This window comes from Astyanax mexicanus, chromosome 11 (assembly GCF_023375975.1).
Source record: "Astyanax mexicanus isolate ESR-SI-001 chromosome 11, AstMex3_surface, whole genome shotgun sequence".
Lineage (NCBI taxonomy): Eukaryota > Metazoa > Chordata > Actinopteri > Characiformes > Acestrorhamphidae > Astyanax > Astyanax mexicanus.
Genome location: NC_064418.1, coordinates 27,950,184 through 27,966,449, shown reverse-complemented (window position 1 = coordinate 27,966,449; position 16,266 = coordinate 27,950,184). Strand labels below are relative to the sequence as shown.

General features: G+C 39.0%; 1 protein-coding gene across 1 annotated transcript in view; it reads left to right on the top strand.

Moving 5' to 3' along the window:
• The window catches only part of vwa8 (von Willebrand factor A domain containing 8), a 159,180-nt gene that overhangs the window by 10,484 nt on the left and 132,430 nt on the right, over nucleotides 1–16,266 (top strand). Inside the window, exons 5-14 of the mRNA XM_022668571.2 lie at nucleotides 3,530–3,697; nucleotides 5,000–5,164; nucleotides 5,259–5,308; nucleotides 5,480–5,588; nucleotides 6,343–6,447; nucleotides 7,554–7,685; nucleotides 8,025–8,159; nucleotides 8,415–8,492; nucleotides 15,864–16,024; nucleotides 16,126–16,239. Of these exons, the coding sequence (XP_022524292.2) occupies nucleotides 3,530–3,697; nucleotides 5,000–5,164; nucleotides 5,259–5,308; nucleotides 5,480–5,588; nucleotides 6,343–6,447; nucleotides 7,554–7,685; nucleotides 8,025–8,159; nucleotides 8,415–8,492; nucleotides 15,864–16,024; nucleotides 16,126–16,239 (1,217 nt within the window). The remainder of the gene's footprint in view (nucleotides 1–3,529; nucleotides 3,698–4,999; nucleotides 5,165–5,258; nucleotides 5,309–5,479; nucleotides 5,589–6,342; nucleotides 6,448–7,553; nucleotides 7,686–8,024; nucleotides 8,160–8,414; nucleotides 8,493–15,863; nucleotides 16,025–16,125; nucleotides 16,240–16,266) is intronic.

Below are 16,266 nucleotides of genomic sequence, written 5' to 3'. Positions count from 1 at the left end.
CACTGAAATTCGGATCCGACGCACGCAGTTTGTCGGCGCCAAAAAAATCGGGTCAAAATCGGCCTACAATCGTGAAGTCTGACCTGGGCATAACTGCATTATGTAGCTTTGGTGAAGCAGGAAAAATGATCAGTGATAGTTCTGTATCTCTCAGCTTGGTCAAACTTTGCGTTAGAATATCTAAAAACCCAAATTCCGGGTATAAAATATACCTGTTCTCACAATGTTGTGTTAACATAGTGGTGAATGTTTGGATTCAGCCATTTAATTTGAATGATAGGGATTTTTTGGGTGCATTTACACTTGCATTTTTATGTGGCTTATCCAGATATCAGGATAACAATCCTTATACGCCAGATCAGGTGTAAAAGAGGTCTAAATATATATATATTTTTTTTTTTCTTGAATTGTAGGTCACAGACACACTGACACTTCGCTGAAGTTTTGAGTATGGTACAGATTTTAATCAACTGGCCCTGAAAAGCCATATACCATAACACTAATGCCTCCACACTTTCACAGTAAAAAAAAAACCTTTATTCTAATTTAATATTAAAGTATACAACGAATATCTTGCTTGTTAAAAAAGATCAGTCAAAATACTCTCTTTCCAGTATATTTTATATATGCACTTCCTGGCCAAAAAAAAGTCACCACCTGGATTTAACTAAGTAAATGATCTGGTGTTACTGCAGTTGGTCAGGTTTAGGTTCAGCAACAGTATGTGCTAAAAGAATGAGGTCAGCTGACTACCTGAATATACTGAATACAGACCAGGTTATTCCATCAATGGATTTTGGCATATTTCAAGATGACAATGTCAGGATTCACGGGACTGGAATTGTGAAAGAGTGGTTCAGGGAGCATGAAATCATCATTTTCACACATGGATTGTTCTCCACAGAGTCCAGACCTTAACCTCATTGAGAATATTTGGGATGTGCTGGAGGAGGCTTTGTGCAGTGGTCAGACTCTACCATCATCAATGCTGCATCTTGGTGATCTTGGTGAAAAACTAATGCAACGCTGGATTGAAATAAACCTTGTATCATTGCAGAAGCTTATTGAAACAATGCCACAGCGAATGCGTGCCGCAATCAAAGCTAATGGTGGTTCAACCAAATATTAGAGTGAGACCTTTTTTGTTCACACCTACAGAGCACATCGGCACTGTTGAGGAACAACCTTGCATGCTTTAGAATGTTAGCAACAGTTTATTACCTATAAATCTATATTTTTGGAGCATTGGTGTCATTATTGCACTGGTTAATTATTCAGTGCATTTGTGTTGTTGATAACTGATAAAAGTTAATGTTTAGTTTTTAAACTCATGTTTCGTAAATGATAAGACTAACAACGCAACTACACAGACTGTTTAATGGACTAGGCTGTAAGTATATATGTATGTGTAAGATGGTGGGAGGGAGTGTTAACTGGAGCATCGTACAGCTCTCAGGGGTTCTGTGCTCTTTTTCAGACCCATATTCTGAGCACTGTGTATAAATATGGCCTTCAGTAGACTAGATCTGTATGAATAGAAAATCATGTTTGAGGTGGAATTGGAAGTGGAAACGTTGGTGTTAAGTATTTAAAAAGAGTATTTACTTGATTCAGCCAGAGGTTACTGTACTTTTACTGTTTAACAGGCTGAATATCCAGAGGGGAGATGTGTGGACTCATTGACCCTCCAGACTGAGTGACTTGAGCTTTAATGTTTAGTGGAAGAGAAAGGGCATTTCAAATGCAAGTGTGTGGGTGTCTGTGTGTGAGTGTGTTAAATGAGTCAGGCATTAGTACTAAATGACTAAACGACAAAACTATCAAACGATTGACTGGAGTTCAACAACAAAGAACATTTATTAAGGGAACATTTGGCCTGTTTTTATTAATTTTTAGAGTTATTGTCATTAACAGGGTTAGTATGGTCATGAAAAAAATAGAAAACAGCAGTTTCCAGACTTGGATAAGTTTTGAAAAAACAAAAATGCACAGAGAGTTTTGGAGAAGTCATGGAAATTGTGTCTACAAATCTTTGTGTTTCCGTTTATCGATGGATAAAATCTATTTTTAGCTTACAAATACATCAGCTCAGAGTTAATTCAGTAATTAAGCCCTACACAATGGAGCTCTCATTATCTGACACACATTTTATTATTAAATATTGTGTGTCAGATTAATTTTAGGCCTAATATAATCAATTTCGGTTGTAATTTTAGTTAAATTTTGGTTTTATTGTCAGTGTCTGCACTGATGTTTCAAAAAATCGTATAATTATGAAAATTTCCCTTGAATGCATGGAAAGGTCATGAAAGAAAATATATATATATATATATATATATATATATATATATATTTTTTTTTTTTTTTTTTTGTTAAAAAGTACATGAACCCTGCATTACATTTGCTGTGTTTGTGTTTTAAAGGGGACTTGTATTGGTGTGGATTTCATTGGTGTGTCACAGTGTGTGTGTTTGTGTGTGTGTGTTTGCTTGTAAGTCACTGCAGCGCAGCAACAGAAGTCAGCTGCTCAGAAGCAGCGATGCGCTCTGTATATTTACAGAGGTGACGTCATGTTGCTGGCTCTGAGTTATTCCATCGCAGGCTGAATGAGTGGCTGTTTGGGTGCAGGAATTCGAGAAAAAGTTACTTCTGATGAGATCACACTTTCCACCTTGGCCACTTGTCGTTTTATTGCTCTCGCTGTTAAAAGGCATGAAGCTCTCAAAGTTAAATAGACGGAAAGCAAAGCAGCTGTAGGGGAATTTTGCTGGGGTTATATATGATATGCTGTTTCATTGACAAACAGTCCACGGCTGGTGTGCGGCTTTACTCGCCTCGTCGTCCTGCGTCACTAACATTTCTAGTCATTATGGGATTACAGTGTCCTCGATGGAGCTGGGTCCGAAGTTAAATTTGGAGCATCTGTCTGCACTTTTATAGGCCCTATTCCCACACAATCAGGCATATATTTATATGTTAACCTAATTATATGGCAGCTTGTTTTGTGGTCAGCAGAGCAGCCTAGTATTTCCTGCCTTTGACGTCAAGGCTACTTCGTTCTTGCACGCATATGCTTGCATGTTTGCATCTTCATAATTGAAGAGATCTGGTCGTTCTGCCCACATTTGGTCAGATTTTTTAAAAAGGTGATGTAACTTCAGGATTTAAAGATCCCCTGCTAGTTTCTTTGTTCTGCACATTTCAGATCACTGCATCGAATCAGCTCGCACTTATAAAAAACATGTGAAAATAATTGCAGCTGTGATTTATGGATTGTTTATTTCTGTCTTCGGGAATCTCAACTTTGAAGATGACTCATTTCAGCCAATTAAGTAGTTAAGGTTGCATGGCGAGCTCTGTGTGCGGGTGGTTCTTTTATGCTAATTATAGAAGGCAAAGGCGTACAACCACAAAAACCAAGACACTTGCACTGAGTCTGAAACATCAGAGGCAGAAGCAGAGGAATGTAAAGCTTGAAACTGCAGATTACTGTGTGTATTGAGCTGTAGATGCTATGCGCTGTGTGCAGTGTGCAGTGCGAGCAGCGACGGAGGGCCGGATTCTGGTGCTGGAAGGGCTGGAGAAGGCCGAGCGGAACGTGCTGCCCGTGCTCAACAACTTGCTGGAGAACCGGGAGATGCAGCTGGAGGATGGACGCTTTCTCATGTCCGCTCAGCGCTACGACAAATTACTGCAGGTGATAATAGGTTTACTATATTCCTTTTAAAAACACACAGACTTTGGGGGCTCTGAGTGGTCAAGCGGGCTAAGCGTTGCCACTCTGGTCGGGAGATCGCTGGTTCGAATCCTGCTCATTCAGCTTGCCATCAGCTGCTGGAGTCCTGAGAGAGCACAATTGGCCTTGCTCTCTCTGACTGGGTAGATGGTCCTCTCTCCCCACATCACTTCTGAGGTGGCGTCTGTGAGCTGATGTATTGGAACCTGATGTATTGTCGCTGCGCTTTCCTCCAAGTGCACTGACTTCAGATGTATCGAAGGAGGCATCTGCTAGTAGTCAATCTCTTAAGCTCAGTAAACAAAATTGGAATTCTTTAATAAAAAATAAAAAAAACATTTAAAAAAATTTAAACGAGCAGTGGATTTTAATCTACACAGATTTCTCTCCTGAAAACGTTTTATTTGGGTGAGTAAAGCACTTCTGTTTATTTACTGTAAGCTTAGATTTCCAGATTTCAACGTGGTTAGCGGCTAATGCTGCCTGACAGCAATACACTAAGGAACTCTAAGTGTTCCAGTAGGCCAGGGTGATATTAGCTAGCAGTTCATCTCACATAGCTTGTTTTAACACAGCTAACACGCAGACTACAGTCCAATATACTCACCTCTGAATGGTGAAAGAGCTAGTGCTTAGTGCTGTTAACGAGTAATGCTAATGCTGCTCCAGCAGTGCAAGCCAGGGTTAGCAGCCGGCTACTTGCTGATAATAGTCACCGTTGAATGACGAAAAGGCTAGTGCTCAGTTAGTGGAACAGTTAGTGACTAATGCTAATGTTGCTCCAGCAGTGCAATCCAGGGTAAACAGCAGGCTACAGGCCGATAATACTCACCTAATGCTAATGACTAATGGCTAATTTTTGCTCCAGTCTCAGTGCTGGAGAACTAAACTGAAACTCCTGTATAGGGCTGTACTTTAGAGGAGTGGCGTTACTGCTCCTTACAACCTGACTGGTAAAATTAAACAGGTTATATGGTACACTGACAATTTTGGGGAGAATTAAAGGATTTTAAGTGTGCGTAAATATCTTAAAGGCTCATACTGCCTTCCAACGTAAAGTCAAAGTAAATTTAAGAAATACTGCATTTTTTTTTTCTTTTGCCATTTTTCATACTCTTCCAACGTTTTCTGATATGGGGTTTTGCTATGAGGTATTCAATAACTGCTATAAAGCTAATATGTAGGCATGTTAGTCAGGAATTTATTTGTACACAGATGATAATATGTAAGGAAATGTACAAATCTTATCTATCTATATCTTAGGAACACACTAAAGAAGAACTGGACCTGTGGAAGATTGTGCGTGTGAGTGAGGATTTCCGGGTCATCGCACTAGGCCTACCTGTGCCTCGATACAAGGGCAATCCGTTAGACCCGCCCTTGCGCTCTCGCTTCCAGGCTAGAGACATCTATTACCTGCCATTCAAGGTAATAAGGTCACACATTTAATGAGTTACTAGCTAAAGTCGTTTCAGATGAAAATCACTCAACTGGACGCTTCATTTGCATTTTTTCATTTTAGGACCAGCTTGAGCTTCTCTACAGCACTGGACAAAACGTGCCAGCAGAAAGGTATAAGTGAATTTAGGCACATTTAGATAAATATGCTCTTAAATATATCCTACATTTGACAGCTTTACTAATGTACAGTAATATATTTATCATATTTAATACAGAATAACAATGTTTAGGATGGGGTGAGTCATGGAATTTCTGAAATGTATGCACTTCCTTTCTTTTCAGAGTGTCCCAGCTCTTGTCGTGTGCTACTACTCTCTGCTCTCAAGAATCTGCTACCCTGGGTCTCCCAGACTTCCCTGTGGACAATCTACCACCTGCTGTCAAAGTGCTGGTGGGTTGTGTGTGCATTTGAATATAAAGAATAAAGGAAATCAAGCATTCATAGCATTCATTATTATTATACTACCTCCTGCTCAGTTACACAGAATTATGTCACACATTGAATCTTGCACACTTTAGACTTTACACATCTATTTCTATATTTCATAATGTTATATTCTTTCTTTCCATATACAGCTCTGGAAAAATAAGAGACCACTTAAAAATGATGAGTTTCTTTGATTTTACCAAATTGAAAACCTCTGGAATATAATCAAGAGTAAGATTAATGGCTTAAAGTGATCCAAAAGCAGTGTGTAAGACTGGTGGAGGAGAAAATGCCAAGACTTTATGAATATAAACTTTTTTTTTTTGCATTATTTGTGGTCTGAAAGTTCTGCTTCTTTTTTGTTATTTCAGCCATTTTACATTTCCTTCAAGTAAATGCTCTAAATTACAATATTTTTATCTAGAATTTGGGAGAAATGTAGTCCGTAGTTTATAGAATAAAACAAATATATTAATTTTACTCAAATTATACCTATAAATAGCAAAACAGAGAAACTGATTCAGAAACTGAAAAAAAAATAAAAATTCATTATATATATTTTTTAGCTTAAATTGTATTTTCGTGTGATCAGGTAGTCATCAGAGCTTTTCCCAGCAGCTTGTATTGGTCATGACTGTATGTAATGTAAAAATAAACTTTGAACAAGGTTGTTCTTCAAAAGTAATGATGTTCTATGTATCTGTTGTCACTCCTGCAGGATTTATTCCCCATGCTGTCTGCTCAGCAGCTCATCCAAAGGCTCTATCCATATGAGGCCATGCTAAACAAGGAGGGTTGTAATGCTGTGGAGGGTGTGCTTAGTGTAAGCTATCACTACCTTTCTCTCTCTCTTTTTCTCTCTTTCTCTCTCTCTCTCTCTCTCTCTCTCTCTCTGGATGTCTCTTTCTCTCAGTCTTTCTTTTTTCTGAGTTTATGGTTCAAAAACAACGGTAATTCATTTTTACATGACCATATTTCTTAAGCTTAGTATGCCTTAAAATGAAACAGGCCTTTTTGTTACTGTTCCTTTAAGATCAGTATATATACAGTTATACACTGTGTGTTCAGAAAGTTCACAAAGTATTCAGACACACACTCTTTCATTGTGTCTTATAAATAAGAATATTAACCTAGGGGGTGAGTGGTCCAGTGGTACAAAGCGCTGCCACTATGAATGGGAGATCGCTGGTTCAAATCCCGGTCATGCAGCTTGCCACCAGCTGCCGGAGCCCTGAGAGAGCACAATTGGCCTTGCTTTCTCTGGGTGGGTAGGTGGAGCTCTTTTCCCAAATCACTCGTAGGGTGATGTCGATCAGCACAAGGCGTCTGTGAGCTGATGTATCGGAACAGAGTCGCTGCGCTTTCCTTCGAGCGTACTGGCTACCCGGCAATGCTGCATCAGCAGCATTTCAAAAAGAGGTGATGTGAGGCATATATATATATATATTTATTTATTTATTTTTTGCAGACACCCCTCCTAATGAATGCAGTCAGCTACTTTAAGTTGGATTCATTGCTGATATTTCAAACACACATTGATTTGTCTTGACCCTATAGAGTAGTATTGCCAATAGAATACCGGTAGGACTCTCTGAAGCAGGTTAATATGAAACTACTGGCACAGTTGTGAAGCAGTGGAACTGTGTTTTCTGGACTGATGATGCTCCATCCAGTATTTTTTGGATGAGTTGGGGTGGTGATGAAGTCATTAATGTTGTTTGTGCTGAATCAGATCAAATCCTCACAAAAAAAGACCCAAGATCGAGTTGAAAGCCTTTTGTGATAAGCAGAAACAGGCATTCTCAATAAAAACAGAATAAACTCTTTTTTTTTTTTTTTCCTCATTACATTTGATTTCGTCAGAAACAATAAATAAGCAAGTGTTCAACCAGGATTAAATCTATTCTCTTTTTTTCTTTCTCTCTGCAGCGTTTTGAGCTGCTGGATGGGAAGAGGCAGCCGTCTCCCCGTGCCGTGGTACATGTGGAGCCTGCTCCTGATGCACAACCAGGACAGGCCTCAGTCACTCTCAATATCGCAGACAAGAACATCTCCTTCCAGGTCAGGAGGCAGCAGCAGCAGCAGCAGCTACTCTCCATACATTTCATTCAATACATGATCTATAATTAAGAAGACAGAGCAAAAAAATGGGCTGTAAAGCTGCTCTCTGGATTAGCAATTACATCACTAGCACACTTTGAAGATAATATTTTGTTTGAACATCTTTCAGACCCACAAGTAGTGATAACGAGCATGAAAACCTGCTGACAGGATGAAATATATCTATTAAAATGCACCATTTGTCTTCGGCAGTTACTGATTGGACGCACACAGATATGCCTGTGCTCTGGGAAATTTTTCCCTCTAATGGAAATGCTGCTTCATCGTCCTTTTCTACAGGTTCCAGCAGGGCCGCGGCCCCCCCGACCACCCAACACCAGTCCCACTTTCATCAGCACCCCCACCCACGCCCGCCTGCTGGCCGAGATGATGCAGTCGCACCTCGTCAAGGACATGTGTCTCATTGGAGCCAAGGTACACAAGCAACTTCCTGAACCCACAGCAGGGAGAGTTGCACACATCAGTGGAGCTCTTAACCACAGAGCTGGCATGTGCTCAACTGTAAGAACAATAGAGAGAACTGCCTCTTAACTGCCTCTTAAGGTAATGAGGAAAGACCCTCGGTCACTGAGTGTCACTGAGTTCAGTCCGTGTATGTGGTATGGAGTATAAATGTTATAGAAATATCTGACTGCATGTAAACTCTTTATTTTTTTTGTGTCCTTTCAGGGTTTTGGCAAATCGGTCATTGCCAGAGAATTTGCTGAGATGCTGGGCTATAGCATTGAACCAATCATGCTCTATCAGGTATGGTGGAACTACTTCACTTAAAAAACACTGGGATAATAATTCTGTAGCTGCACTTCAAAGGCCAGGCTGCAACTAAGGTAGCTTGCGCTTCTTCACATTAAAAGACCCTTCTTATACAGCCAAGAAATGCAGCCTATGTTCGGAGCAATTTTGAGGGCGCAACTGATGTATCCTTCCCGGCCCAAGGTTACCCACAGTTCTCTGTGAAATATGCATTGCCCTACCTCAGCTGCAGCCTAGGCTTTGGAACGTAGTGTATTGATGTTGTGGATTTTCTACAGATAAAGCAATGTTATGTAGCGTAGTTACCTCTTAGCGACAGCTTAATCTATGTTGTTGCTTCATCAAATTGTAATAGGGAGAATAGCACTGCTATTATTACTACTCCAGGTTTGACTTCCTGTTAACTGCAATACAATGCAGGCAGTACAACACTTGCTCAATTTGTAATATCACTCTACTACTTCAGGCCATATGCTTCGTTTGTTTTCAGTGACAGTTGTGTATCCCTCAGCTTGTCCAGAAATGCTTGTCCATTTAATTGTGTGTCAAAGCAATAATGTAATATCCTGACTGTAACCTAATGCTGCTACTTTAACTAAACAATGTTACAGTACAAGATGACATAACACAAAAAAATTAGTTTTAAAAACTTCTGTTACATTTACAAACCAACTGTATAAATGATTTCAGGTTGTTGGTAGCTGTTTCATTTAAGGCAGTCATGGTATCTTTAACATTTAGAAACACTTTACAGCCACTGCAATCCAGTATTCAGCCTCTGCATTCTTTAATGTAGACCTTTTTTCTTTCTTTCTTTCTTTCTATTTTGTTTTTATAGGTATATGTTTGAGTAAAATGAACATTGTTTTTTTATTCTATAAACTACAGAAATTTCAAATAAAAATATTGTCATTTAGAGCATTTATTTAGAGCAGAAATTTAGAAATGGTTAAAATAACAAAATAGATGCAGACCTTTTAGGCCTTAAATGATGCAAAGAAAACAAGTTCATATTCATAAAGTTTAAAGAGTTCAGAAATCAATATTTGGTTTTTAATCACAGTTTTCATGCATCTTGGCATGTTCTCCTCCACCAGTCTTACACACTGCTTTTGGATATCTTTATGCCACTTTATTTCAGCTTGGTTTATTGACTTGTGATCATTTATCTTTCTCTTGATTATATTCCAGAGTTTTTCAATTTGGTAAAATCAAAGAAACTTTTCCAAACTTTTCCATACTTTTTTTCCAGAGCTGCATATTATTACAAAAAATGTGTGGGCGACTCAGCGAAGCAATCACAGCTACTGCTGTCCGTGTCATGTGACACATACAGGTAGTTATATTTCTGTGTAGGTTTGCGTTGGGCTATGACATTAGCTATGGCTTACGGTAGGTACATGTAGGCTACTCATAGGCCATGGCGTAGGGTCGACCCAGAAGTATTTGGCATTCTGGAGCTCACACTTTGCCAAAGCATCGCAAGTTTGAACCTCTGTCATTCATTGACATGCTCTCCCAGGGTTGGTTGATGGCTGTCTGCACACCTATTAATCTGATTGGATGCTAGCTGTGTGCGGGCTTCTGTTGGCTAATGAAACAGAGCTGGGGATCTGACACTTGCCTTACAGTGTGTTGGCTGTGTAATGGTGCAGCATTGGTGGCAGTTTGAAAATAGGTGGAGTTTGACTTCATATTCGGCTCAGCTTTAAAAGGGAGAAAATTAGTTAAGACATAAATTATATTAAACATTTAGAATGCTTTCTCCTCACCTGTAAACTTAGCATTTTAAAGACATGACTGTTCTAAAACTCCCCTTTTCTCGTTAAAGACGAAATAACAGCAACAGCATTTCTGTGGTATGTTTTATGCAGTAAATGTGATTTGTGGGGGAAACACAGCACTATAAGAATGGTAAGATGGTAAGCCATAAAGGTCAGATGGAAAATGTTCTTTCCTCTCAGAGCTACGTTGGTATGTATAGCCTGTAATCCTCAGTGTTTTATGGATGGATATTTGTGTTGCTGGCACATGAGCTGGAGCTACAGACAGGGCTGTTTACAGAGAAATGTTTGTATATGCTGGAGAAACCAAAGCGCTGGCTCAGGGAGCGGCACACTGAGGCTCAGCAGAGTCACGCTGGAGGTCGCGCACGGGATATATGATGGGGTCATATATCCCGGTCTTGCAGCAGGCGGAGGGAGGGAGCCGCCCTCCGATTGGCTGGTGCGGGTTTTTCGTCATCCCCACAGACCTGATTTCGGAGAAAAACGGGTATTTTCAGATTCGAAAACATCCTTAAATAGCAGCCTCTTTATCAGATCAAAGGTCTTTTCTATTTTAGGACCGGAATCATGTACTGTCCATTATCTCTCCTCTCCGTGTCCTCCACAGCAACAATGCTCCCCTTATTCTGCAGTCGGAATAGTTACCTCAGAGAGGATTTTTCCTTTTCTTACATAAGACGACACTCCCATGCTTTACTCCTGAAGAATACAATGAATGGCGTATATTTTGGAATGGCTTATAATGAGGAATTCTGCTTAGCCAAGACCACCTGTTTTTGGGTCAATAAAATTACATCTGTCCGACTGCAATATGTTAAATTAAAAAGTTTTATATTAGTTTTCAGTCGACTAAAATATATAATCTGATTTACCAAAACAGTATTCTCTGATAAATACTCGTACTTCCTTGTATTTTAGGAAGAAAAAAATAAAGTAAGCTTATTTCATTTTATTAATATATCTCAAAATAATGATTTTTAGAATCTGCTGATTAAATTTTTCAGGGACAGATGGAGGAAGAAGAGTTATAACCCATATTTAAAAAAAAAAATTAAACTAACTTCTGAACACAACAGTAGTAACGCTGTGTTTACATTACTAAGTAAAACTGTTCACTAATCTCTGTTAAAAGATTGAATTATGGGAGGTTGGGGCCAATCTTGCTTAAATTCTTAAATAGCATTAAATTAAATAGCATGTTAAAATTGTATATACATTTTATAAATGTATATATACATTATATTAATCAATTTCTCTGATTTTGCTATTTATAGGTATATGTTTGAGTAAAATAAACATTTCTCCCAAATTCCAATAAAAATATTGTAATTTAGGGCATTTATTTGCAGAAAATGAGAAATGGCTGAAAAAAACAAAAAAAGATGGAGAGCTTTCAGACCTCAAATAATGCAAAGAAAACAAGTTCATATTCATAAAGTTTTAACAATTCAGCCATATCCAATTTGTCTAGATGTTCACTTACTTTAAAATTGTCATAGAAATGTATGTGTAGGGCTCCAAGTGGTCCAGCAGGCTAAGCGCTGCCACAGTGAACGGGAGATCGCACAATTGGCCTTGCTCTCTCTGGGTGGGTGGATGGCGCTCTCTCCCTACATTATTTCAAAGGGTGATGTTGATCAGCACAAGGCGTCTGTGCGCTGATGTATCAGAACCGAGTCACTGCGTTTTCCTCTGAGTGCGCTGTGATGCTACTCGGCAATGCTGCGCATCAGCAGCAGTTTGAAAAGAGGCGGTGGCTGACTTCACATGTATTGGAGGAGGCATGTGCTAGTTTTCACCCTCCTGGTGTGTTGGGGCATCACTAGTGATAGGGGAAGTCCTAATGAGTGGGTTGGGTAATTGGCTGTGTAAATTGGGAAAAATTGGAATGAAAAAAAAAAAAAAGTATGTCGACACACTTGTTGTGACGGATATTTTTGTTATAACAATTTCAAAATTGGCCTTTTATGTAATAATTTTTTTTATTTTTTATTTTTTATTTATTTTTTTTTTTTTACAGTTTTTTACCCTCCAAAACTCGAAACTCGAAATATAAAAGCCATGAAAGTCTGTTTAACACTTAACACAGTGTGAGGGTTCTGCGAGCATGCTGAACTCATCAGAGCAGAGTCTTGTTTAAAATCCTTTAAACAGCCAGTGAGGAGCTGCTTAGGAAGAAAGGTAAACACAAGAGGTTCAGGTAGTAAAAATCCTGGCACATGGATGTACGTGTGTTTGTGTATGAGTGTGTATGAGTGTGTGTATGTGGTGATGTGAGTGTTTGTGTGTGTGTGTGTGTGTGTGTGTGTGTGTGTGTGTGTGTGTGTGCACGTGTGTGTATAAGCCTTGGAATGCCGGGAATGCTCTGGGCTCAGTCTGAAGCAGGCAGGAAAAGGAAGCTGCCTGTGCATCACGCTGTGGATATTTTTAGCTGGAGCGGGTCAGGGGTCCCAGAGCCCGGGGGGGGAAAGAAGAAATTTTGTGGTGTAATTCATCACATCACAACCCGCTGAATCTTATTTATTCATTTCCATAGCACATCTGCTATCACTAAGATGATAATATAAGTTTATAGTGTTTTGTTTGTGGGTGTTTTTGTGGAAAAGGCCTATGCTGTGAAGCTAAAACGAGCTAAAATAAGTTAGCGCACACAAAGCCAGGTGCAGTTTGTGCCTTGCGGGGCCTCTTTCTAACTTTTTATGCTTGCCTGGTAGATTCACTGCCAGATAAATGGAGTTACGTAACAGAGCTTTTTATTATTTCCTGCATTGATGAGGTTTTTCCTTTAAACAGACGAGGCCAGAAGTAGGCTGATCTTATTTGTAACAAATGGGTTGTTTCTGAAAGTAAGAGGAATCAGTCTTAACACAACTATTTCAGTGATTTAAAAGTATCTGGATCTGTACCACACAATGATCATAATCAGCAGCAGTCATCATTTATCATAATCACGTGTGACAAACGACTGCTGTCGTGACCTTGAGCTCCCATGACTCAGCTGAGTTCTCTTAATTATGCTAATAAATGCAGCTGCACTGTTTGTGGGGCAAAGGTTGAAATTAGCGTGTAACCCACACAACAAAGGTTCCCTTAACTTGAATAACTCATGATAAAAAAAATGTGTGTCAAGCTTGAGTTAAGTTCAACCTCAACCTCCTACTTTTTATCTCAGCATTTACATAAAGGTTCAACAATTTGAAATAAAATTAAACAATTTTAATTTGCTGTTCAACTGATGTTGTTTCACAAGGTTCATTCTTGCGCCACAATTAAAGCACAAAATCATATATTTAGATTTAAATTATTTGACTTTATTACTCTACATTCAGGGACTGTTTCTCAGACAGGGATTTAGACTAGTCCCAGATTACATTTCCTTTTGTTTCAATAGAAAATCTTCATTCAAAAAGCTTTGGTGTCCAAGACTAGACTTTATCTCTCTCTAGGAAACTTTGTGTTGAAATAAATCTTTAAACAGGTGAAGGTGCAAATCTTGGTAATTCATCCCTAGGGATGTTATAAATATTAATCATTAAACTTTTTGAATACTGAATTCTATATTCTCGATTCTATAAAAAAACACTATTGTTAATTATTATTATTTTATATACATTTTATATATATCTAGAAAAAAAAAAGAGACCACTTTAGTTTCTCTGATTTTGCTATTTATAGATATTTGTTTGAGTATTCTATAAACTTTGGACAACATTTCTCCCAAATTCTACATAAAAATATTGTAATTTATTATTGTCATACAGAGCAGATTTTTTTTTTTTTTTTTGCAGAAAATGAGAAATGGCTGAAATAACAAAAAAAAAAACATGCAAAACTTTCAGACCTCAAATAATGCAAAGAAAACAAGTTCATATTCATAAAGTTTTAAGAGTTCAGAAATCAGTATTTGGGCCAATAATCCTGTTTTTTAATCACAGTTTTCATGCATCTTGGCCTTCCTCTTGATTATATTCCAGAGTTTTTCAATTTGGTAAAATCCATCTCATCATTTTTAAGTGGTGTCTTTAGACCCCACTGATCTGATTGCATAAATAGTCAACTTTTTTTCACAGATTGTATGCTCATGATAGAATGAAAGGTTTCCTTATTTATTTTTAGGAATTTAGTCACAATATATTTTAGTATATTATATTATAACTCTTGTTTTATGGTATTGGTAATATCCCCAGGTTCTTGGCAACACAAAGTCTGTATCATCATCACTGTATAGCATGAGAGCACTGCATTATGTCAAACCTAAGATACTGTTTACACTTTGTAACTTCTTGTGACTAGGGTCTGGATTGTATCCTAAATGATTTTAGCTGCATGCATTTACACTTAGAGCTCTGGTACTCCAGACCGCTCTGGGTCCACCTGCAATCGGTGGTCTGGGGTTCGCTTCAAGCGGACTCTGGTGCAGACCACTGCGCTTGTGGAAGCTAATTTTGTAGCGCTACTCTTACTAATTAGCTTTTAACCTGCTTATTTTTCTCTTCATCAGTATAATAATACTTAATACTTAATAAAACCATACAGTGAGAGGACAGGGGCGGGGTAATGTAACGATCTCACCTGCCAACAGGCACGCGCGATGGGTTTGTGCACTGCTGCGTTTCCATGTGTGCATAACAAGCGGGTGTGTATCGATGTTGAGGATGCGCCTGTTGACAGTGCACTCCTAACATAGCAATGAACTTCAGTCTAGGTTGTTTTCAGTCAGTTCACCAGTTTTTTCCATTGAAAATAGAAGTACAGCAGACATTTACCTGAACGCACCTTATTTCCAGACCATCGGCATAGATATATTCTCAAGCACCGTTGCTATTTAAATGACACAGATATGAGGCATAAAAATAGACTTTTGGGGGGAGGGGGGTGTAAGATAGCAATGAGCTTAGTAAATCATTTTTAAAGCATTGTTTAAAGTGGCAGTCTGTATTATTATGTTTCTAAACTGAAAGCAGATTGTAGAAGGGATAAAATATTGTGTTTTATGGTACCAGTGTTCTGGAACGACCATCCCTGCTAAGCCTAATATACTCATTCTAAAATTGGGGTGTCGGGTCGCTTTTCTTCTGGCCACGAGTTCTTCTGGCCACGTCACGCGTCTTTACGTACTTGCGTCACAAGTACAACCTCCGATCAGTTTTAGTGAACACGAGCAGCTGGTGGAGCAATGGAGACTTCAGAAGGGGAAACTTCGAGCTCAGTAGCTGATTCATTAATAGTAAAAACAAAGTGTGTAGTTGAAGTGAAGTTTCTGACTGCTCTCTCTCTCTGACTGAACATAACCTGGAATCGAATTCTTCCGCTCTGAAAGACTACATCGCACCCGCCCAGTTTAAAATGATTCTTCTCCATGCACGATGCACTTATCCATTCTCAGAGAGGGCCCTAAATCCCAATACTTAAAAACATCAGCTTTAATATGTAGCTGTTTTTTTTTTTTATGTTGATGTCTGTTAAAGTTAAAAAATATTTCTTCGTCATCCTTTTTTGAATCGGCTCACACCCCATTTCTCTCTCCACACACCTGTTTTAGTAGTTTATCAGGCTTTGTGTTTTTATCTGTGTGTAGGATATGACAGCGCGAGACCTGCTGCAGCAGAGGTACACCCTGCCCAATGGGGACACGGCCTGGAGAGCCTCTCCATTGGTTAATGCCGCTCAGGAGGGCAAGCTGGTGTTGTTGGATGGAATCCACAGGGTTAACCTTGGGACCCTGGCAGTGCTATCCAGGCAAGCCCCCATGAGAATTTATCACTTAATGGAAATGATAGATAGATAGATAACCTCATGTTGTGTCATCACTGAAATGTGTGGGTCTGATCTCCACACAGGCTGCTGCATGACCGGGAGCTGGCTCTGTATGATGGCACTCGGCTGCTGAGGTGGGATCGCTACCAGAACATGAAAGAGCAGCTTCAGCTGACTGACAGTGAAATGCAACAGAGGTACACATGATCATTTTAACAACCAAA